This window comes from Pelmatolapia mariae, linkage group LG17 (assembly GCF_036321145.2).
Source record: "Pelmatolapia mariae isolate MD_Pm_ZW linkage group LG17, Pm_UMD_F_2, whole genome shotgun sequence".
NCBI lineage: Eukaryota > Metazoa > Chordata > Actinopteri > Cichliformes > Cichlidae > Pelmatolapia > Pelmatolapia mariae.
In genome coordinates, this window is record NC_086242.1 from 7665032 (window position 1) to 7689112 (window position 24081).

The 24081-nt window shown below is 40.7% G+C and overlaps 1 protein-coding gene across 7 annotated transcripts in view; it reads left to right on the top strand.

Moving 5' to 3' along the window:
* The window catches only part of foxp2 (forkhead box P2), a 102873-nt gene that overhangs the window by 7879 nt on the left and 70913 nt on the right, over positions 1–24081 (top strand). For 5 of the 7 annotated variants that reach the window (XM_063500702.1, XM_063500696.1, XM_063500694.1 and 2 more), the window contains 2 exons: positions 1935–2001; positions 3192–3258. Coding sequence is in view for 1 of the 7 variants with exons in the window: in XM_063500703.1 (XP_063356773.1) it covers positions 2446–2447; positions 3192–3258 (69 nt within the window). In the remaining 6 variants the exon portion in view is untranslated. Of the gene's footprint in view, positions 1–1934; positions 2002–2428; positions 2448–3191; positions 3259–24081 lie in introns of those variants that run through there. The other 2 variants (XM_063500698.1, XM_063500703.1) reach the window with 2 other exon arrangements.

A 24081-nucleotide genomic window follows, 5' to 3' on the forward strand; every position in this document is an offset into this window, starting at 1 on the left:
GAAAGCGGTTACGTCTAGACTGTGAGCTGAGGGTAATTACACGTCTGACCATGAATAGAATGAGTTTGAAGACTCATCTTTCTTCAGGCAGGCCTGAATTGCTCGACTAACACTGATAAGGAGCATTTGGTCCCCACAGAAATATTGCCAGTGACTTTCCATAACTCCCCCCCTCTCTTTCCAACACCAAGGATGGTATTTACTTTTAAGATAAAGTTATTGTGTACAGTAATCTGACTTGTTAGCATAATGTCCTCTTTCATCGCAGGACCCTCCTTTTTCTGCTGTGTGGAGGTATTTGTGGTCCAGGTCTTAAATAGTTTATCTTGACTTAGCGCACAAGCACTTTATGTAAATATCAGCCTATAGCATTATTAGACCTTCATGAATAGTTGAATGCTTTTGCCATATTTATAAGTTGATAGAATTTACCAATGGTTTTATACTTGGCATAAAGACATGTGTGTTATTTGTAAATCCCCACGAATTGGAGGTCATGCAGACTAATAGCATTCCAAATGCTTTTCCACTGAATAAAATATAACATCTGCATGGCCACAGGGTGCTGTGATGTTGGAAGTCTACCCAGGAGCAAATGATTTAAGAGAAGTGGGGAGCATTATCTAAAAATTATACTTTATATCTATATTATATCTAAAGTGGCTCCTTAGTGTAGTGGTTTACACATTCGATAACAGGGAACGAATCCTCGGTTTGATCCCAGGAGCCGCAAGTCCCTTTGGGGTTGTGAAAGGAAGGGCATCAGGTTTAAAAAATCTGCCAAATCAAACATGTGGAGATACCTGCTGTGGCAACCCTTTGTGAATAAGGAAGCAGCTGAAAGTAGCTTATCCATATTATATCTAAAATTTGCTTTTTCAGATGTAGTAATCCCATCCAAGTAGAAGTTTCACTCTACTTAAATACACATTAAAACAATCGTTATTATTGGGATTCTGAAACTTTTTATGTCGGTTTTCCCAATATCCAGTCCACTGGTTGGTGCTCACCCCCCCCCCATCTTAAACCCGTCTAAAACCAAATATTGTGCAGCAATATGTGCAACGTTTTTCCACAAACTCAAAACAGTGAGAAATTATAGCAGTTGGCATGTTTTTGTTTTCAGCTGTGCTCTTTGAGCTCCGGGCTTTTTGCACAGTTCAGAGAGCACATTCCTTAGGATTCAGCAGTCGCTGGTTGCCTGTAGGGGTCATTGGAATTCTGGGAGAATAAAAGGGAGAGGAATAAAAAAACATCCCAGAGAGGAACATCCAGGCCATTTTTTGCCCTTCATGCCCCCAGCAGCAGAAAGTGGCCTCTCTGATGCTCCTGGGGACTTGTTGTTAGCCCCTAGTTCTCTAAATGTAATGCATGTGCAATAAAAGTGTCCAGATCAATCAGTAGCTGCAGATGTGGCGTTGTATTCTTCTTTCAATGTACTTGTGTGATTAACACAAAAATCATCAATGCTAATGGGCTCTAAATTATATGGATACCATAGCATGTGTACTTAGATTCAGACAGCTGAATGGAGGTATATGAGAAATCAATCGTGTCAGGTTAACGGTGTGATTTACTTGGCAATGAGAGCTAGAGCCTTCCAGGCACTGCGCCTTTTAACTTTACAGAGATTGAGCAGTTTGGGGGCAGGGGAGTGTACTGTACCGTACATTGCCTGTTGGTGCATGCATTTACACACAGATATATACCCACACACATATGCTCTCAGGCTTCACAGCAAAAATCCAGGTGCACTTTGTTGTCACAAAGTTTACTGCCTTCACCTACAAACCTTACAGAAAATAGTTATGCAATAAGCCATCTAGCCCACACTTGTTAGTTCCAGCAATGAATGTTCCTAGGGGGGGAAAAAAATCAGTGTGTCATAAAGTAGTTTTGGACTAACAGTGTGCTTTTGTTTTCTCTTATCTCAGAGAGCTGACATTGCTGGACTGCTACCCCACCTGTGACGGACAACAACAGCAAGTTCTCTCCCTGAGGGTAAGTATTTGAACATAGTCCCTTCATGTCCATCGGTCAAAGCATCCTGGACCTTGGGAGGGATTTAGAGCAGCATGTATTTTCAAAGCTCTGTGTTAAAATTAAAAGTACACAGTGCATTCCTAAGGCCAATTAATCTTTCAGAGTAAAACTCTTTTGTAAAACAGTTGTGTGTTTGCATGCAATGACTGTGTCTTTGTTTTTAGTCTGTGCTTGATAGTGTTACGGTATTGTTAACCTGCCCGTGTTAGGGTGATTGTAGTGGCTGGAAGAGGTCAGTGGGGCCCCATTCCTCCTCAAATGTAACAAATCTTCATCTTGTCTACCTTGATAGAATTCCCCCTCCACTGGGCAACCTTTCAGTTGTGCCTGTTTGGTTTTCACACCCCAAGGATTTTCAATCTACTCTTACTTAGAAGTTATGATATGCACTATGGCTGACAAATGTGAGCAAGCTTGGATTTCTTTTTTCTTTTTCTTTTTCTTTTTTTTACTTTTTCTTTTTTATGCAATTGATGTCTTGATTGAGATTTGTAGCAGAACTAGAATGGAAAAATTGAAGAGGGGTTACATTGTTCCTAAATTCGGTATATTCCACATGTATCTCTCTATAATGGTGAACACAGCAGGTGGCAAAAGTGGGACTCCACCAGTCAGACTTTTTCCATACAAATAATTATGAAATTGAATTTTGTGAATTGGAATGAAGAGTAACAAACAAGGAACAAAATACATGACTATTAAAAAGCCCCAAAACATTTATTTATGATGTAAATGTAGTTTATTTGCATGTTTTATTCCAGCCTAGTCCGTGTCTTTATTGCATTTTACCTCCTTTCTTCCTCTGCTCTCTGTTTCACCGTCTGTGTCACATTGTGTGCTGAGCTCTGCTAAACAGAGCTTATGAGAGTAAAGTTTTTCTATCATTGATAGAACAGTGTTTGTTTACAATAAAATCAAAATGCAAGCAGCCAAACAGAACTTAAAAACATTGGAAACTGTTGCATTAAATTAAATGGAGCCCACAGATCAACCCGTAGCCTCAGATTCCAAATCCAGCTATTTCTAACTATTTGAGTCAGTTACAAAGTATCTGCTCAATGCATGTCTAGACAAATACGCTTTTTTGTTGTTTTTTCAGTGTGCTTCTCATATTTATGGTCCGACATGTTTCTTATTTTTCTTTTTAGGGATGAAATATGTATACAGTGCACCCGTAGAAAAAAGCAGACGACAAACACTGTAAAGTGCAAAGTGGTAAGTGAAAGCAGTTTTCATTGTCCTTGCATGCCTGGTGTTGTGTTTTCTTTCAGATTAATGTGTCCACTGTAATGAGGCACATCAGTCACGACTGCTGATGGGGTTTGGCTTTAGAGAAACAGTCCTGGGTGCTGAAATGACAAATCAGCAGAGCGGGGTATGAGAAAAGTGTACATATCAGTGTATCATTTTCTTATGGATATTGGTCATATGGTCTGGAGGGTATTATTGTGACCTTATTAAAAAGAAAAAGCACAAGTGTTGTATAAAGGTTGCACATGATAATCTGCCATTTTACATAATGCAATAGCCATTTATTTATTGCAGTTAATTAAATGCCACAATTATTCTGTCAAGGCCAAAGATGGAGGAATGTTTGTCTTTTTTGCAAGACAATGCATAAACTTGTCGAGGTGGAGCTATTACATTTTGGTGCCAATCTGGTTCATTTCCAAAAGAAGTAAAACAACTTTTTTCTGTGGTTGATTTATTGTTTGAAGCTAGAAGTTTGTGTCTGTTTGCTTTGAATCAATTTTTAAAATCTGTTCAATCCATAACCTAACAGGAAAAAAATCAATTTTTCTTAAAACACCATCTTGGAGTACAGTCTTTGAGGTTAAAATATGATTAAAGTATGTGCATATAAGCAAAGACGCTCAGCATCTTGGGTGCAAGACCACTTCCACCTTCCCATTGCTTTCATTCCTGAGTGAAACAGAGTCAAGATTTCTTTTTCCACCTAAAAGAGATTTAAACATTACTTCTTAATTTGTCCAGTATTCAGTTAAATCTTCAAAGATGAACTCTTACTGCATATCTGCTAGCCCAAAAATGTCCCTCTAATCATTGCAAAAATGTGTAATTGCCCCAACACTGCACTTCCACCATAGACACATATAAAAAAATCTACAGCAATTAAGCATATCTTTGGCTACTTTAAAGAAGCTACAGCTCATTCTGAACAGCTCTCTGCGCACATTTCCAGTTTGAAATTGATTTCTTGTCATAGATCAGAGACCTCTTGTCATACCATTTTCAATCCTCAGATGGTTTCTCTGAGCCTGCTAACTGTCGTCCCTGTGAGTGGGCAAACAGGGGAACCTCCACGGGTCTTTACCCTGGGCACTCAGAACAGTCGAGGGGGTAAAGGCAGAAATCAAAGGGACTTGGATCATTCCCCATTGGCAGCCTCCATTGTCTAGCTGATTTGGGATTGGTGGAGAAGGTGAAAACTGCAGGGTCGGTGTGTGGGGGTGGATGGAGATCAGGCAAAGCAACCCTTCTTTTTTTTCTAATCTTTATCCACCATTAACCCCAGTGCCCCCGTGTGTGGCTGAGATCAGGGCCATTGGTCAATCCCCCATTCACTGCCACCCAGAATATTTTAAAGTTAAGCTCCATCGCTTAACAAAAAAAGTCTTACTCATCAAAGGTTTACTTTCCCTTCTTTCCCCCTTTTCCTCACTTTTGCACTCACTCCCAAGGATCTGCTGCCGTTCTTCATGCGCCCTTCTCTCTATGGTCCACTGTTTTGTCTTCACACTTAGGAAAGAGGGAGGGGGAGAAGCTGAAAGTTTTCTGGAAGTTCCCCAGTTTCCATTTTTCGATTTAATGAAGTTTGGTTTAGGGTCTGATTGTGTCATACTGTGAGCAAATTGGAAGAAAAGCCAGTGACATCTTGCCCTTTGCTGAGCTCTCTGATTAGGAGATGTCCTGTTCTTACATTACTTCCATGAAGGAATTATTTTCGCATACCTGACATTTATATTTCCAGCAATTTTTTTCCTCTTCTTTTTAACTGGTGTGAATGCTCCATATAAAACCCAGTTTAAGAAGAAGATAGAATTCAGTCCAGGTCCCCTTCTCAGTATAAACACTTTAGATTAATCTCTTTTTCCACACTATACTTTTTTCCTAGCAACTATCGGGTATTTATCTCACTCACATCTATCTAAAAAAGAAATAACTGAGGGTCAGAGTAAAAAAGCAAGAGAGGATGTGGAGATGGAGGATGTCGGGTGATGAGTAAAGAAAAGAAATTGCACGGCGAATGTTTGTCCTGAGTGCACAGTTGCTATGAGAATGAAGTTTGCAAGGAGGCTCAGAATGAGTATTACCATCATTACCTCAGAAGAAGATGGCTCTATTGATCCTCTGCGGTATTCCCCTCTTTTTCTTTCATGCTATCTGTTATCCAGTTGATTATAAATTGCCAAATCTTCATTCGAATATGAACGGATGAATCTGAATCTAGAATATGTAATTTAAGAAATTTTAATGCAGGAAAAAGAAAGTTAATTTCCCTCAGCAAAGGTGGCCTGCCTCAGCATACTTTGGGGCCCTTGCAATAGTTCTGTATATGTGTGTGCGTCATATTAGATATTACTCGTTGGAAATAACGCATGCAATAGCTTAATTTCTGAAGAAAAGGGAGCAAAGATCTACTGTTTCAAGTGTTATTCTTTCCTTGCAATTTAATTCAAGAAAATCTTGGGGCGTGGAAGCAGGGCCTGATGGCATCTCTCCAAGAGCCTGAGATTATTGTGAAACCCAACCTGAGGCAGGCATGACATCAGAGAGGCCTGACTTTAGGTTGAACTTCTTATTTCAGGTGGGACGAATTATGAGTGGGCTTCGCTCGCAGGTGATCATGTCCAGTGAGTCGGTCGCACACAGTCGCGCATTCTTCTCCCAAGGTCTGAATGCTGATTGTCTTGACAGATTGAACTCGTGTGTTATCACCAAGCTGTCACGCAGCCTCATTTTTCAGCCTGCACAAATAGTCTAAAGTTTATGTTAGCCCTTCCCAGCGCAGTGTTTTATAGGGATATCGCCATCGTGACATAAACTAAATCCTACAGTGTTTTAACCTGCTGATGAGTTCTGTTTATGTAAGGGTCTGCATGCTAAGGTGCAGTACATGGAAATAACTGAGTTGCCAAGAAGTTGTTTCTGAATTCTTGGGAGACACTAAAAATCAAACATTATTTTAAATGTGATTACAATTAACTTTTTGCACGTTAGCTTTGTGAACTTAAGTCTGTCATAACTACATTTAGGTTTTCTTTTTATTTGAGTGACTCAGTTTTGTTGTTTTTAATTAATGGTAGGTTTCCTCTCTATGATAAGACTCCCCCCCCCCCCTTTACTTTCTCTCAAAGTAAAAGTTTCAAATCAAACCACACGGTCACAGCCACTGAAAAAGCTTTTACTCCAGAGGCAACAAGCCAAGTCCTTTGTTCGTAATGATCATTTGATCGCAGCTTGAAAAGGGATACAGGCGGCAGCGAAATCCTACAAGAGCTTGGAATCTGACTTCCTCACCACAAACCACAAGCCTAGACAGTGCAAGCGCTACTACCTGGTTGGAGGCGAAATGGGCAAAAAGTATTCATGTGTGTGGAAAAACACACTCACACAGCATGCTCGATTTGGGTCATGGAGCTGACAGACAGTGGAATGTGAATGTGTGTATGTTGACAAACTCCACTGCACTCTGAATGGGGTTTGTGATTACACCTCATCATGCGTGTTGCATCGGTCCTGTCTCCGGCCCCCCGATCCTTCTCCCTCCCTCCATGTCTCTCCCTCTCTCTCTGTTTCCTCTTGCCTTCCACTCCCCCCCCCCCCCCCCCTCCCACCTTTCTCCCCCTCTCACCGCAGTGCCTCTTGGGCAATCATGTGGTCACACTACCTGACTCCTTGCTGCTCAAGAGTGCAGTTGACAAAAACAGCCCGAGGCCCGTCATGTGGAAAAGATTCAGTCGGCACACAGCATACATCCTACCCCCCACCCTACGACTTCTCACTTTCTCCCACTAAGTAACTGGAGCACCGGGGTGTTTCCTTCTTCTGCTCACCTGTGAAGGAAAATGGCAGGGCTTTCCTCCTGTCTGGCCATATGAGAGAGTGGGTATTTTTGTGTTTGCAACTTTGCAGCCACGGTACGTGGATGCCGCTTTAAACAGCCGTGCAAAAGCGCATGTGGGTGTACGTGTGTGCTTTCCACCCTCTCCCTACCGCACTCTGAGAGGTGCAGGCAGTTTCTCTTTGTCTGATGAGTTGCACACCTCGTGTCATGTAACATAAAGCTGGCGGTCAGTGAGAGCTCTCAGCTGTCAGTCAGCTTGGTGGTCCTGGCCTGTCGAGCTGCTCACCTGTGTTTATTGGACAAGACCCCCTCCACATTACCCAGGGAGAACATCTTGTCTCCCCTCCTTTTCTTTTTCTCTTCCTCTCTCCCATGCCTTCTCTTTTATTTTGTCTCTTTTTATCATTCCCTTTGTCTGTCCGTCTTCCTCTTCCCGTTTCTCAACATAGTATCATTTTTGTTTAACTTCTCTCTCAGTCATTTTTTAAAATCCACCCCTACCTCCCTTCCCTAACTCTTCTCCCCACTGTCCTGTACAGTTTATTTTTCTGGCTTTCTTCCCTGTTTTTGCTTTTCTACTATTCTTTTGTTTCCTTCTCTCTCTTTTCCCGCTGTCCATTTTGATTTTGAATTATTTTGGGACCTCTTTTGTCACTCCTTTGAGTTTAAAGCCAAAGAGGCGGTGGTGTTCATCTTTTCTCTGCACCTGGATGAACACACGCACGAGCTTGCTTGCACCGCCGCTGGATGACTGATTGAAACTTGTGTCTCAAAGTTGCTAATGTTCACTGAAGCATTATATTGTAGATAAAGTAAATAAACTGGGGTACCATGGGAGAAATCTCTGGAATAGACTGCTGAGATCTCGCAGATGACACACACACATTCACATGCATGTAGACTGGCAGAGGCTTTCTCTCTTTCACTTACACAAAGACGCACACACTCACACATCAAGCGAATGGCTGAAGAGATGTCAGCGAGGCTGAGGTGTGAGCAGAGCTAGGGCGCGGAGATATTTTCTATGGCTCAGGAATTTCACAAGTTTAATGTTTTTTGAGAAGCTCTCTAAAAAATAACAGTTGGACTCAAGGATCTGCAGTCAAGTGGTCGATTATATAGCAAGCACAGAGTCTATTGTTAGTATCTATTTTAAGATCTAATGAAAAGACATTTTATCCTTTACTTACTGAATTTCCTAGCAGGTAAGTAAGTCATGCTTAACCAGGTAGTTTTCACATATTTCACAGCGTACCCATAGCCAGAAACCTTGGGCTGTATATAAAGGATGGCTGTAACCACCATTATGTCATCCAATGAGTTTGTCCAGTTATGAAGCTTTGATTTTAGTTTTTTACCAGTGCCAGATTATTTTTGGAGGGTAGAAGACGTCATATTACACAAGAACATTTAAGGTTAACTTGGCAGATAATGCTAGTAAGTTTGGTTAAAACGATGAAGGCCATACCTAGATACAGTGTTGTTATTTAATGCACAGCAAAATAAAAAAATAACTATAACAATAATTTCAACCACTGTAGCACAGATTTGTTGTATGGGTGGTACCACAAAGCAACACGTATTATTTGTCAGCTAATTGCATTAAAGTGCTCCAAAAGGCCCCACACCACAAAACATGATCAAGTGAGTCAAACTAATAAAGGTTATGCTAAGAGACAGTTACCAGCTGCAGCTGCCTTTGTCAAAAATCATAGATAGCATATTCCAGTGAAAGCAGCCAAAACAATTAAAATACATAACTTTAAACCATTAATGTGGGAGATTTTCATGTGGCAGTGAGTATTCATTCCTCCACCTTTGGAGCCAGCCTCAAATGGCTTTTTGAGGAACTGCAGGTTCTGGCTTTCTTCTTTAGGCCTGGAGGTTGCTGCTTGGCTAAAAGCTTTTCATCTTCATTTATTAGCACTCTCTCTAGTCTGAACTTTGTAATTATACTTTTCTTTCCAGAAGTTTTTTTTCTTCACCCTTTTGAAAGACCCTTCTGACTTCAGTCAGTCCAATTCGAATTATTTTTGTTGGACAGACTTAATAGCTAGGCTAGTTAGCATATTGGTTAAATGTGAGGGCTGGCTCTTTGTGGCTGCAGGGTTTTAAGCCAATGTCCACTGAATGATCCCTCAGTTTAGAATACTTGTGAGGTATTAAAGCCACACATCAATAGAGCCCTCCATTCATATTTTCACCTGGTATTATTTAAAACTCTCCTGTATTCAGTATAGTTCCATTCTGTGCTGTAAAGTGGTATTGGTGACATGGTAATACATTTGCATTGTGCCCAATGATAAATACTCTACCAGGTTTTACTCACTCTGCTGCTTCCGAATGTGTCCGGACAGCGCCTATATTGTCAAAGGCACGGGGGTCATTCAAAACTCGGTCTCCCTCCCTTCTGCCTTTTGTCAAATATTGCTGTGCGGGTGATAGTTTTCTCATTTATTTAGTGAATAGTTGGCGGGTGAAAAAGAAAGAATTTTACATTATGGAAATGATGGAATGGGTTATAATCTCCCACATATTCATCACAGCAGACATTGGACCCTTGTGATACCGTCCTCCATTTGGCTATTGTTCCCTTTCTCTTTTCGCATACTGTTCCCCTCAATGGGCAAAGCAGGCTTTAATCCTGTCTCTCTTTGGAATGACAATGTTTACTAGCTATCATTCAATAAGGAGCCAGGAGCACGAGACACATCCCTCTATCACTAAATGCTGTGTGAATGTGCTTGAGCCAGCTACAGAAACACGCTGTGAGCCCACTAAGGATAAAGGAGAGGCTGGCTCTACAAAGTGATTAGACTTTGTGTGTGTGTGTGTGTGTGTGTGTGTGTGTGTGTGTGTGTGTGTGTGTGTGTGTGTGCGCGTGCAGGTTTTGCAACCTTTAAAATCATTTTAGAACTTTTCTTTTACTTGACCCTCTTGTCATCCTTGTACTTAGTGTATACAGTATATTTGAAAAAATAAGCTTAGTACAGGCTTGACAACACACTGATATAGCACCGTTGGGTAATTATTGCCTGTAAGTAGGGATTAGGGTTGTGGATGTTGACAGTAAATTGGCTCAGAGCATGTGTTAAACACGCCTTTATGTACAGACACCTTCTATTTTCTTGCAAAAATGGAAGGTGACTATTCATAAAGGGACTTTTTTTTTCTTTTCTACATCACCCTTATTTAAGGATTGGCAGTACATTTGGTAAATATCTCTTTTGTTGTGTAAAAAAACAAGCGCGGTAATGAGATTTCTAAATATAAAACTTCAAAGAATGAAAAGCCAAACCTTTTTATTGTTTTTATTTTCCTCGTTTCCTTTGCCCTGCCGTACTATTTGCCTTTCAGAGTCTTGACAGCTTTAGAGATTAGTGCCATAGCTGCTAACAATCATTAGTGTGTTTTCACCATTGTGTCATGCACTGTTTTCTACCACCACCAACCCCCAGCTCTGCCTCCTGCGTGTCTCCTGCTTTCGTGCCGAGCAAGAAATGAAAAACAATCGTTATGACCTCCAGCGACCCCTGCAGACGCACAGTCAGTTAAATGGTTTGTAAGACGTTTAATTACCAAATGGTATAATCGTTATTCATCTCATCATTAGATGTATGATATTAAGTGAATTGCCTCCCCTGAGTCCCCGTGTTTCACAGATCAATAGATTTAGATGGAGTTTGAAGGGAGTAGGGGGCTGATTGGGAAGTTAAAACACTTCTGAGGCCCCTGATATGAACACAAGCATTGTTCCTGTGATGCACAGTGGTGACATTGACTCATTTATTTATGCAATTAGCTTTTATATAGGTTTAATTATGCTAATTTCAATGTCGGCAGACAGGAATGGTATGTCACTTTTTTTAAATGGATTTACAGCTCCTGGGTTTATTTGGTGGTGAAAGGACAAGAAACAATGAATAAGGTTATGGCACCGCAGACTTCCCATCAGCAGAGTGCTTGCGTTTGCACTTTGGGACACTTTGTTGGTATCGTGCTTTGTTTGAAGGCATTGTGGAGATTGCTAATGCAGCGTGTACACCTCTGAGGCCCAGTAGCCTGCAGCTTGATATTGCCTGTATTCCCAGTGTGAATATGGCTGAGTGGTGATCGGGGACTTGCTGCACCAGAAGCTGCTATTCACTGCAGCAAGCACTACTAGCCTGAGTTAATTGTCCATTATCTGCTATTATCTAAGCTCTCCCTCTCCCTTTCTCTTTTATTTTCTCTCACTCATGATTCTAGCCATCACCACCAGTTTCACTCACTCAGTATGCTGTATCCACTGCTTCTTTTTTTCCTCCCTACTCTAGCAACCTTATACCAATGGTGTAGTCAAGTCCTGGCAACTGAGTTCAAATAGTAATAATGATTCCCTTTGTTCCTGACGTACCTCGAACAGGATTCTGAACATGAAGTCAGCAAAGCACCATGTTTAATCCTTGTCTTATCGTCTCACTAGTTGAGTGGGAGGTGCTGAACATTCTCATTCAGAGTACACATTTGTGGATTATTTATTCTTAAAAGCATGCAGAGGAACCAAATACATTTGAATTATCCTTTTTTTCAAGTATAAAGTTAAAACGTGTTCAATATGATTAACAGTGACAAGCTATCATTTTGACAAGAGAAGCAATCTCTTATCCTGGATAAATAAATCAATTTAATTAAAGTTTATCAAAGAATATCAGCTTCTTCTTCTGGTTTCTCTTTGATGACATGATAGATCTGTCTGCAAAGGTGTTTGAGGAATCCTCAAATATTTCACTTGATGGCACTGTTTTCCTTTTTGCTCCAGCTGAAGCAACAGGGCATGTTTTATGTATGCTGGGCACAATGTGAAAAGTCTGGCTATGCCACAGATACGTGTCTTCCTCTTTCCTTCTGTCCCTGGGCACCGAGAAACTGGCAGAACATTGGCAATAAAAAAAAAATAAAATAAAATGTGCACTATATTATTTAAAAAGAAAAATATCCCACAGATAAAATGGTTTGAATGTAAGTACGCATTGATCCAGTTACTAAAATAGTTTATTAAACTACTCCTTGTTGTTTTTCTGGATGCTTCTTTAAAAAAATACAATAGATAGTAGAGATTCTGTGGTTGCTTCGCTGTTTAAATGAAACCACATGCACTCCACTTGTGTTGCTATAAATTCTTGTACTCATTCCAAGCGAGATGATGCACACTATAAGACATTCCTCAAGTTAATTTCTTTCCTTGATATAGTTTTGTCCTTGTACTCAATTAATCACCACAAACTGCTAGACTGCATATTAGACTTCACCATTTACTAATAGACACTTTTTTAAGACTTTCATTTACTGTATGAAATTGCTGATTAGAAAAATGTGGGAATCTTGTATGGTAATGTACAGTTCTTCTTGTACAATTTATTGCTGTAAATGCCAAGACCTTTGAGGGGCAAAACATATTATTAGAAAGCTACTTAGAAGCCAATACAATATATATATATTTTTTTTCCATGTGATGTACTTGTAGTTATGCAGTGCTTTTCTGGTCTTACTGACCACTCAACGTGTTTTGAAAAGTGCTTTTTTTCAGTGAGTCAGACTTTGGTGTCAGTACACTCAGTGCAAAATCATGTTGTGTCAAATTCTGTCATGTCATTTGTCAAACCCTTAGAAAAGAAATTAGCTAATAAGTTTTAAATATTCCCAGGAGATGGTTCACCTGTGGGAATGTAAATTTTTAAGTCGACACAATAATTAACTAGTGTTTTCCGTTTTTTTAATGTTTAGACTTACTGTTGCTAATATTTTAGATGAAACTCTTAGAATTGTATTGTGTAATGAATTTCTTCTCATTGTTCAAGAGTGACAAGACACTGAATGTAGGGTTCATGAATAAGGTCAAGCAAACTGAGGATTTTTAGGGTTATGAATGATGTGTTTATTACAATATTTAAATCATTTTACGATAATAAATAAAGAGTATTATATAATATATGCATGCAACCAAATATCTGTCAGTACTAGATTGTAAATTTGATATTTGTTGTTATAAATTGTGGTATTACACTGTAAAAAGTAGTTCATACCATTATTTAACAGGGATATTTCTTACTTTGTAGTTATGAGTTGAAAGAAATAGAAAGTATTCAAGCCTAAAACTGTAGTTAAGAGCCCTCTACTCTGGCCACCATTTGTCCATTAGTTTTCCTGTTCTCTCACACAGAGTGAGACTTAAGCTGAGTTTAAATAGGAGTTGGATGGATGGATTAGAGGTGTGTGGGGCGCTGGGGGATCAAGATCATATTAAGTGCTCACAAAGCAAATTGCTCAACATTAAGAAGTCTTGATCCGGTGGTCCTGCTTCACGAGCAGCCTGTAAAGAAGCAATATATCACAGTAAAAAATAACTACAGCTTGTATTTCAGCATCGTGCGCATCATAAATAAAGGTGTGCCACGTATAATTGAGGCTCGTGCATGGGGAACTCGGTTGGAGATGAGAAATGGAAATCTGTGTACTGGTAAATAGATAATCACACAAAAGTAATTGAGGTTTTCAAACCCCAATCTAGTCTGCCAGCATGAGCTCGTTTGCATGTTAATCACGTCAGTGATTTCCCTTCATCACAGGGAAGTCCGTGCACACTTCCATAACCAGCTTTTAATTGCATTTAAAATGTCACAGAGGTGGAACACATGTAATTTAGCCAGAACTGTGTCCAAATTAATGGGTACTACTGAGACGCTCCATTGGACAGGGTTGGAAATGAGAGAGGCTGTCCATTGTTTGGGTCTTTATTAGAGATGCCTCAGTCTTTCCGTCTCTCCACGATAACATCTTTACAGCACCTTTTGAAGTTTCTATCAGGACTTCAAAATGAAATCTGACAAGCATTTTGTGAACGACTTAACTCTACAATAGATGCCAACTTCTTGCAAAAAAAAGGCAAATGGATGGACATTAAAAAGATGGAAAAAGGAAACATCAAAGGAAGAGAACGCAAAGTCAAAGTGTTAGGTTTTAAATGGAGAAAGAAAGGGAGGAATAGTTTATTTTCTTTCATCACCAGGTGTTCTTTGGCGTATAAATTACCAAGATGATGTTTCCATAACACAGCTTAGGGCACTCTAGAGAGGGGAAACCTGCAAAACAGACCTATTTAATTTTTCATAGAGGTGGACCATCAGGAGCAATAAGCCAATATTCCTCTTCACCTTTTCCAGATGCCTTCTACACCACTATATCTTACCAAAAACCCAAGCCCCTCTTACTTTTGGATATTTTTTTTTTTAAGAAAAAGTTCTGCCGAGACCTACATGAAAGGAAGGAACTGTTGAAATGTTAATTTTACCATCTGCTGTTGAGGTCTGCTACCTTTGTGTGTGTGTGTGTGTGTGTGTGTGTGTTTTCTTTTTTCCTGCCTTCTTTAATTCCCAGTAGTTCTGTTCTGTTTCATGAATGTGCTGCTATTTTGGCTGTTTGAAGTCATAGGGTTTCTGTGAGCGTGGCTACGACTGGCTGGAAAATACAATGCCACATGGCGGATGGTGGAGACTGTCCCATTAGTTTCCTGTTTAGAGCCCTGTCCCTCCTGGTAACACTGCTTCTTATACCAGTCCCAAGGATCCAGTTACACTCCCATGCATGCCCAACTCCAGCACACAGTCTGTCCGTCCCTCTTGCTGACTCGGGCTTGCCCTTGCTCCCTCTCCTTCATGAGTCTGCACGTCTTTGGGGACCTATTTAGTCTGTTTATCTTAATGCTGAGGATTTTAATCACTCGTTAACAAGACCCCTACCACCTTTGTCCAATAAAAGCTTTTTCTCCCTCTCAGCACACGTTATTGGTAGTTTTCCTGTAAGCTCTACAAACCCCCGTCAAATCCAAGATGGAAATGAAATTCTTGACAGCAGTATTTCCCCATCTTTATGTGTCCAGCCTTTTCATCAAAAAAGTTGACACTTTTAAAAGCAAAGACATATTGCCAAGTTTGCTGTAAAGATTTTGCCAAATGGATAGATTCCATTGTGAGATTTGATAGTTGGCAATTAGGGTGAGACATCCTGTGTGCAGAGTTGCTTAGCATTTTCCTTGGCCGGGACCAGATTGTTTAGTCTGCTCTCATTGTGAGCTGTTTCTGAGCTGCAGTTGACGGTTGTTTGCAGAGCGCTGGGGGAAAATGTGAGAGGGGCCAGTGCCTTTCTCTATTTATTTATTTTCCCCGTCCTTGGAGCTGGAATCTGATTTGTGTTCATGTTTCTCTATTCTCTCTGAGCGGTTTTTAAGTGTGGCTGCTGAAATCTAGACTCTGTATGACCTCACTGCGCGGCCTGTGTTTCATTAATGACCAGCCCTGTGGTTTGGGGAGAGGAATATTTTTCATATGACACCGCCTTGCATTAGCGCGAAGCGGCAGCTGCACAACCACAAAACCATCCAATTTTGTGGCTTTGAAAGGTGTGAAAAGTTCAGCTCCCTATAGCAAGCCTTGCATTTATAATTATGCTCAGTGTATGCATGTATATGTGTCAAGAAGCGGAACTACTGAAGACTTGTAAAAGAAACCCAAAGGAAAAAAAAAGTCACCTGCTAATGAAACATTTGTCTTTCATTCTCCTTGGCAACTTGTAAAGTAAATAGTGGCGATATATTTCAGAGTAAGATGTTTACACACTTAAAGCTCTGACATGCTATGCCTTCGTGAAGCCACCTAAAATAACAAGCAGAAATTCAAAGTGGAATAGGTAGCACTTTGACAGCTCGATTCATCTGTAACAAATATTTGATTTCAACATGATTTTATACTGTTTGGAACCCTTTGTGGGTCCAAGTCTTTTTAAGTCTTATTTTTTCCAAGTGCCACATCTGGCATATGGAGTATTTCTTTGCAGATTGATTGATTTCCCAGGCTTTGTTGGAAGCCACACGGCGTTTTACTAAGAAGCATGCAACAATTCACAGACACACGTAGCAAGCCTTTATACCCCCTCCCTTCCCAAAAAAGAAAAAAAGAAAAGCTCAGACACTAGACTACTGTAACTGTTTGGTACCTTGCAGGATATTGAAAATCCAAGAGGAAACCTCAGATTTGTCCTCTCCTAAAACAAAGAGCCCTTGTGCTCCGGCCATCCTCTTCTCTTCCCCCCTCGCACTTTAAAACCATACCATCATCATCATACCGATAAATAAAATGTCTTTGAAAACACAAGATAATTTCAAGTCATTCGCTGCGGTGCACTCCTCTAGTTCTGTCAGCTTGAAGGCAGGAGTTGGAAGAGGGAGAGATTGAGGTAAGTCACCAAGTCTCAGGGAGAGTGAACAAAGAAGAGAAGATTACCTAATAGTCCTGCTATGTATTTGAAGTGGAGCCTGCTGTTTGTTTGGGGAGGTTCAGGAGATGGATGTGCAGGGAAATGTCTAAAGGGCAGCTGATGGGTACTTTTAAGCTGTCAGAAACATCCCATTTGCCATTTGTCTTCCTGAATAGATGGCAACAGGCTTCGACAGGGGCAAATGACAATAAAGAGAGAAAGTTATTGTCTCCCAAGTTCGCACGGTGTTGAGAATGTTGCCTCCAAGTATAATTGGGCACCTTTGTGTAAATTAAGAGTCATCCACGATGATAGCTTGACAAGGCTTATAAGCCACTCAAGCATGCATTCACTATTTTTGGGGCCTGGTGTCATGAGATCTCTAATCAGTCTGCAGTCTGCTTGTATATGTTTGTAACCAATACAGGTTTGCTGGTTGTCACTGTTTATAAAGAAGTAGTTAACTTAATTAATGCCAAACTGATGCTTAACTTTCTTGAATTAATCTCATTAGAAGTCCACATTATATATGTTGCTCGAAAGATGCAGAGATTTTTAGGTGAAACGTTTTCACGCCTCTTGTGAACGCCTAAAACATTTTGTGAACAATACACTTCTTATTGACACTTATTCTTTTTTAAAAGTCTCTTTTTTTCAGCTGGCATAACCCAAGCCACTCTATTGATAACTTCTAAAAATGGTTTTCTGAATTTCTTTTTTCTAATTCCATAAATTGCAGTCTTCCTTTCTCTTGTGATTTTTGAACAAACAGTTACAACCTTTTGATTCTTTGAAATCCCTGCCATCCGTTTCTGTTTTGATAAATTGTACATCTCGTCCTATTTTCAAAGTCATCAGCGATTGCGTTTTTGCCACTCAGAGCACTGAACATGGACAGCTTTTAAAGGTAGTGAGTAGGTCTGATAAGTGGCTCAATCCTTGTACTAAAGCATTTTTACTGAAGGTTTAATAGCTACTGTATAATGAATTATAATGTATTCTCTCCGATTGCAAATTTCCTCTAATACAGCCCTTCTGCTGTAGTGGAAAAAGTCCATCTGAATATTATTGTGACCAGCTTTTTAATAATACAAATCAATTGCATGATTTTAAGTAGTTAGACTCATACTTTTGTTGCAAATTTTCCCCCCAATGCCAAATGGAGTGGTGCTTGTATAATTGGAATAGCTAACCAATTTCAAAGCAGAGACATTTTTCATCCCAAAAATGATTTGCTGTGTTTGTGGTACATCATGGTCAGCTCTAAGTCAACTGTATGTGTTAGTATAAAATACAGTCGAACATTTCAGCCTAGTTTGAACACATTGAAAAGCAATAGGCTTATGAATCATCTTGCTGTTCCAATTTAATGGAACATACCTTTCAATGACAGCGTGTACCAGCACATCATCAAAGTGAAACTTCCAAAGTTCCGCTTAACTTGTTGCTGAAATAGTTTCTCGTTTTCAAGAAAATTGCAGTGTGCCAAGTCTCCAGAAGTGTATCAGGGAATCTTCCTGAAGGAAAAATTGCCACTTGCATACTTGTCTTTGACCGAAGTGAAGCCCTCACCCACTCCAGGGGGAACATGTGCTGTTTAGGAAGATATAAAGGAGTAATTTTATTACTCGGTACATCTCCCCCTCAGAAGCCATTTCATTTCTCCTTTCAGCCGCCACAGAAGCCTTTATTTGATCTCATATTCCAGAGTATGACTGCCTCAAACCAGTCGGACTCCGTTTATTTTCATTTGGAAAACACATTTAGCGTTGAAGGGATGGCAAAGGATTTAAGTGAAGAGCAGGGGGTTCTGGTGTGGAAGGGACTGAGGCGAGTTTCTCTATCACATGTTAATGTTCTCCTGCAGGGATTGTTGGGAGCCAAACTTTAGATTTTTCTTCCCCGCAGTTTCTAGCGGTGTGACTGCTTTCAGCGTCATCACGAATAATCTTTCAAACCTTACCACTTCTAGTCTCCGCACAAATACTTCCCTGCAAATAGCTGCTAAGTTTGCATCCATACAGTGAAATTGATACAGCTGGATACCCTTTACTCAGTGCTTTGAAATTGCAGATCATTGAAAAAGTGTGCCATTTATTAGGCAGCCCACTTAGGCAGCCCAGATGTAGCTGGTCACTTGAGAGGGAGACTTCCTCATAAACTCTGAGCCTTTACAGCGGGCACAACACCCAATGGTGGAGTCAAAATTAACCCGCAACCTTCCCTCAACTCCACATACTTGGCTAAATCCTGAGCCAGTGCAGCTGTCTGGAGGAGCCTGCACCTTATACACACAATTCCTAAAAAACTCTCCCCCTCTTCCTCATTTATCAGTGTTTCGGTCTGTCTCTCTGTCTGTGCCTGCAGCACCTATATCCTCTCCAGCCTGTGTCTGGTGACAGCATAATGAAAACATTTTTGTGAGAAGTGTCGTTTCAGTGCTCCGGAAGTCCCACTCACCTAAATAGTTCCTTCTCTATGTCTTGTCTGTCTTTTTTTGTATTTTTTTTTGTGCGTGTGGGCGAGTGGGGGGGTATTATAGCCTCCACTGGGCTCAGTTCCACACATTGAATTACCTCCAGATGTAATTCCTACTCCCCCCCCCCAACCCCTTCACCCTCAAATTAGTGGCTAGTAAAAATTAGGTTTGAATTAGCCGTGGTGTGGAGAATATGAGAGTTTGAGTTTTCCATATAATGAGTTTATTATTCTTTGCTAGAATGCCATTTTTCTGAATTAATTTGATCAGGCCTTTTTTTTAAAGGTGTAATTGGTATCAAGTTGAATGGTGTTTTAGTCATGAATGGATAGCCACTATGTCAGCAGTGAACCCAGAAGGCTGAGGTAATCGGAGGTCTGTAAAGTCCACCTAAAAGCTCCACGTCACAACAGCTTCTGGGGATTATTCCCAAACTTTCCCTGTTATCTAATTCACGGTCAGCATCTAATTTTTCATCCGGCATGAAAGCATTTTTTATTGCTACTTGTGAGTGCATTGATGGGATTCCTTGGATGTTAGATAGCGGGTTGTTGCATAGCATATACAGGTGTTGTGCTCTTTTGACTGCCAGTGAAGCTTGTCTCTTTGCCATTCAACTGTGTAGCCGTGGTTCTGGGAATGATAATCTCTTTGGCAGAGCTGGAGCTGTGGGATCCTCAGACACTACAGATCACTGTCATAAATGGGTTTGAGATTCATCCCCTAACAGGAAATCTGAATGCATGAGACGACTATTGAATCCCCCCCCCTCGCCTTTTTTTCTTTTTGGCCGTTGCTTTAGCGTGATGACATCTCAGTGGCCAAGAAGATAAAAAAAAAAAAAAAAACCCACAACAACTCAGTAGCATGTACTTTTCTCCTAGTAGGAATCTAATTAAACCGTAGCTGCCTTTTACTATATGATAATATCTACTGCTGTGAAAAAAGAGAAGTTGTCTTCCATGCTCTATTCTTTCATCTCCTTCCAATCTGCTGTATAACAGGTAAACTGCTGTGAGCTGCACTTGCTTGTTTAAATTTATCCATCTCAGCTGAGCCTTTGATTTCAGCAACTCGTTTAATTCAAATATGTTTTTGAAGAAAAGCTATTTTTCTTTCTTTCTTTTTTTTAGAATTGGGGGTGGGCATCAGAGGCAGCTGCGGTGGTGGGGGAAAATAAGAGGAGGCACTGGAGGGCCAATTTAACCTGGAGTGTCTGTCGCTAGTCTACCAGCTCCTTCGCTTCAAGAGGCCCAGTTAGCTTGAACTGTCTGACTTCTGTCATTTCGATCTCTTTTTATTTTTCTGCTGTAATGTATACTTTAATTCCCGCCCACCTGCCGTCTGTGTGTAGCTACGGCGTCGGCAGAAGCAGCTGGAGGGGAGGTGCAGGTATCATTAAGCCTTTGAGAGGCACCAGCGGAACAGTGCAGAGTGCTATACGTGGCTCCTTGCAGCGCGTGTTGATATTTTTGGGCCCAGTGAATGCACAGCCTAGTTTATTTTCAATAGAAGCGATGGCTGGGTTTGGCCAGAGTGTCCCCTCCAGCTGCTTACTCGGGCTGTTGATATTGAGTCAAGCAAACACTCTCTCAGGGATGTCCTGTTGGGCACTCGGCCAGAGTTGCAAATGGAAGTCACATGTGGAGAATCCCAGAGGAAGGCGAGGAGGCCTTAATTCACACACATTACCAATGATAATCAACTTTGGCAGTATTGGTCTTACTGGAAGCAAAGCCTTTCATTAATCACTGATTTAAAAATGTTGTATTTCTTACAATAGCAGCAAACAAACAAAAGTCAACATATTTATTATGATTGCAACACTCGGGGACCCCTCCACCCCCATTGACTTCTCTTGTGGTTTTTTTTTCTTTTTCTTTTTTGGCTTTCAAACACATATGCAAATATATTTGGACACTGTCATTATCATCCACTTAATAGGCATTTCATGAGGGATTTTCTGAATGCACGGTGCAGGGCAAGTTGCCATGGATACCCCGGTGCTTAAGTACAGTATATTAAAATGGTGCTGCCTTCCAACCACTTATATAATCACCGGTCTGTAATGGTCTTTGCTCTGTGGCCATAAGCAACATATCATGTGATCAGCATTGACCAGGACTAGTAAGAGCCCTACCCTCATTATGCCTTATTTGGCTTATTCATTTCATTCATTGTAGGCAGGACTTAGTGGAACAGGAATTGTGCTTGTGGAACATTTATGTGACAACTTATGAAAGGAGCTTGTGTGTGTGTGTCCGTGTGTGTGTGTCCGTGTGTGTGTGACATGAATTTATTTCCAAAAATGGGAAAATTAAAAGAGGACATTTTAAACCTTATATTGAAAAGTCAGGATTATTGACCTCATATTACACGTGTATATAAAAATAACATTTTTTTTTTCAATACAAGTGTAACATATGTATAATATAAATAGAAACTTGAGTTAACCATAAAGTCATAAATGCAATTTAAGGGCTCATCACCATCCCTGCTTAATTTATTTCCTCTGTGACAGTAAAATGTGTTTATAAAAGCCTTTACAGGCAAGTTCAATCTTGGCTGAGCACTTTCAGTGTCAAGTTGGAAGAATGTGCTTTGAGTAAACCAAAGTATTAAGACAAGCAAATCTTTTTACCTCTCTATTCAAAAAGATTTTCAGAGGACTGCCATATGAAAACCTTTTTTTTTTAAATACAAAGTTTTTCCTCTCCATAGCGGCGTAGAACTCAAAAGTTATTTATTTTTAAGCCAACGATTCCTGCATTTGTAAGGCTGCCCTTGCTAGCATGCTAGGTGATGAATAATGACGGGTGCTCTACCAATTGTTCCAGGTGGCGCTAAATTTCTGGGAAGTAAGACAACATAAATAGAATTACTGAAAGGTTTGAGAGAAATATACATACACTTGTAATCTCTGAGAAATCTTTGTGCTTGCCTTTTGTCCTATTTTTTTTATTTAAAAATTAGTGCATTATTTAGTAAATTCAATAAATTTAGGCTAATACCTGTTAATAAAATTATAGCTGAAGATTGGCTCCTAGTAGCTGACCTTACAGCAGTGCATGTGCTTTTCAAGGCATACTTGACTTTGTCCCCAGTGCCAGTGTAGCTTTAATTAAAATAGTAGTGGTGTGTTTGTGTGCGTATAAACTATGGAAATTATAGCAGTGCTGGGAGATGGGAAGCATTTATTGCTATCATCAGTGTGGAGTTTGACTGCGTTTCAGATCCACTGCTCCTCCACTGCTGCTGCTTTTGCCGAGGTTGGTAACCAGCTGCTGCCACCATCGCCCCTCCCCACTGTACCCACTACACATGTCTATCTATCCATCTCCCCCATTTTCTCCCTCTTTCCCCTCTCACTGTTCTGCTGCCACCACATCAAGACGCTGGTGGGCCTGTTTGTCTCTGTTGACCTTGGCAGCAGAAAGCACTGGAAGAAGAGACGTGGGGAACAAATACCTGAAGGGAGAAGGCACAGAATTGTCACAGAAGTGTAGAAACAGGCATAGCTTTCCCCCTAGTGAGGCAAATGTTTCTAAGGCCAGGGGCCTCGTGTTTGTCTTTTCCAGTGGGGCACTCTGAGTAGTTTATTAAAGGGGCTGAAGGAGCTTTCTAGCCTGAAGCCCTTAGCGCTGAAAGAGAAATGGGAGAAATTACTGGCATAATGTGGATGCTTAGAGCAATTAACAGCAGTTGTTTAATGTTAGCCCCTTTTGACTCTCTCCGTCGCTGTCTCTCTTTTTTTTTTCTCTCTTGCTTGCTTTTCCACTCTTGTCATCTCTCTTTCTCTCGCCTGCTTCAGCTCCCACGGTCTCTTTCAGCCTGTCATGATTGTTTGGTGTTTACCTTTCCTGGCTCAGAGCTCAGACAGTTGACACTAATGAAAATGCTACCTTTTTTTTTTTTTGGTCTGTGTTTGTCTCTTAATAATGATATCATACAGCTAAAATATGCTCCAACAGAGCCGGGGAGATAATGTGCTATTCAGAGGCTGTTAAATTATACCAGTGCGCCGCTCTGAGCTGTGAGTTCAAGTGGTCTTTACCCCGCATTGGGGGCTACATCTTTGCCTAAATAAATCTGTCATAGTTGCCCCGGGTGCCGCTCTTTAAAACAGAAGATTCTTGCACTCCCTATAACCTCTTGCGGCTGCCTGTATGCTCGCACATGTGTGTGTCCGTTAGTGTGAATTTAATTTTAAAGTTGCATCTCTGCCAGATTTAGATGTGTATTTGTATTTGATTATGTGGCACAAACTTACATAGGCAAAGGAATAAATAAAAGTCCTCTCTTGTATTAAATCTCTCAGGCCCATGTGGCACTGCAAGCTGGTGGCAGATGGACTAGCTTTCGGCATCTGTTGTGTGCAGACTGGGGGCTTTGTACTCCTCTCTCCTGGGGAAGACCGAGCCTTTCTTCTTGCCAGTAGATTCCTGTCTGTTGGAGCGACTAAGAAAAACATCTGTGGCATGCATGGGAGAGGGAGGGAGAAAAAGGGGAGAGAAAGAGGAGGAAAAAAATTGACAAAAAGATTGGCAAACACCATTAGCCCTAAATGTTCCATCTCATTGCCTGTTGTGCGTTGTTTACAATGGGGGAAACACGTCAATACATCACATGCAGCACATCTGATCCCAGCCGAGGCTCGTTCAGCTCGTTTCAGCTTTTGTCAGCGTCTTTAGCCGGCGATAAGGATTGGCAGCTTTTGCACTTCTAGTAATAGATACTGACCTAATTCATTAGGCTTCAAATATGTGAATGTAACATTTGTACAAGCACATTTTCCCCTTTTATCAAGTAGTAAACCAAGCCTTTAAACATTCTGGCTGAGGGAGAAAAGCTGTGAAATGTTTGTCAGCTTGTGTGTTAATTTTTTTTCTTTTTTCTCTCTGTATATCTTTTTATATTTCTTCCTTCCCTTCCCGTAACTGTTTTGTTTGGCCAATCATTTGCATTTAAAAATACCTTTTGTTAAGGTATTTTATAACAGTTTTAATGATCATCTTAGAAAAAAAGTAAGCAAGCATTCGGCATGTGGCGGTCTCGCCAGTTTTCAACCTTTTGTCATCTCCCTCCCCTCTCAGATTCCTCCAGTACCCCCCCCCCCCCCCCCCCCCCCCCATTTCTTTGCCAACTCTCGCCACCCTCCGCCCCCTCCTCTCTGCTCCCC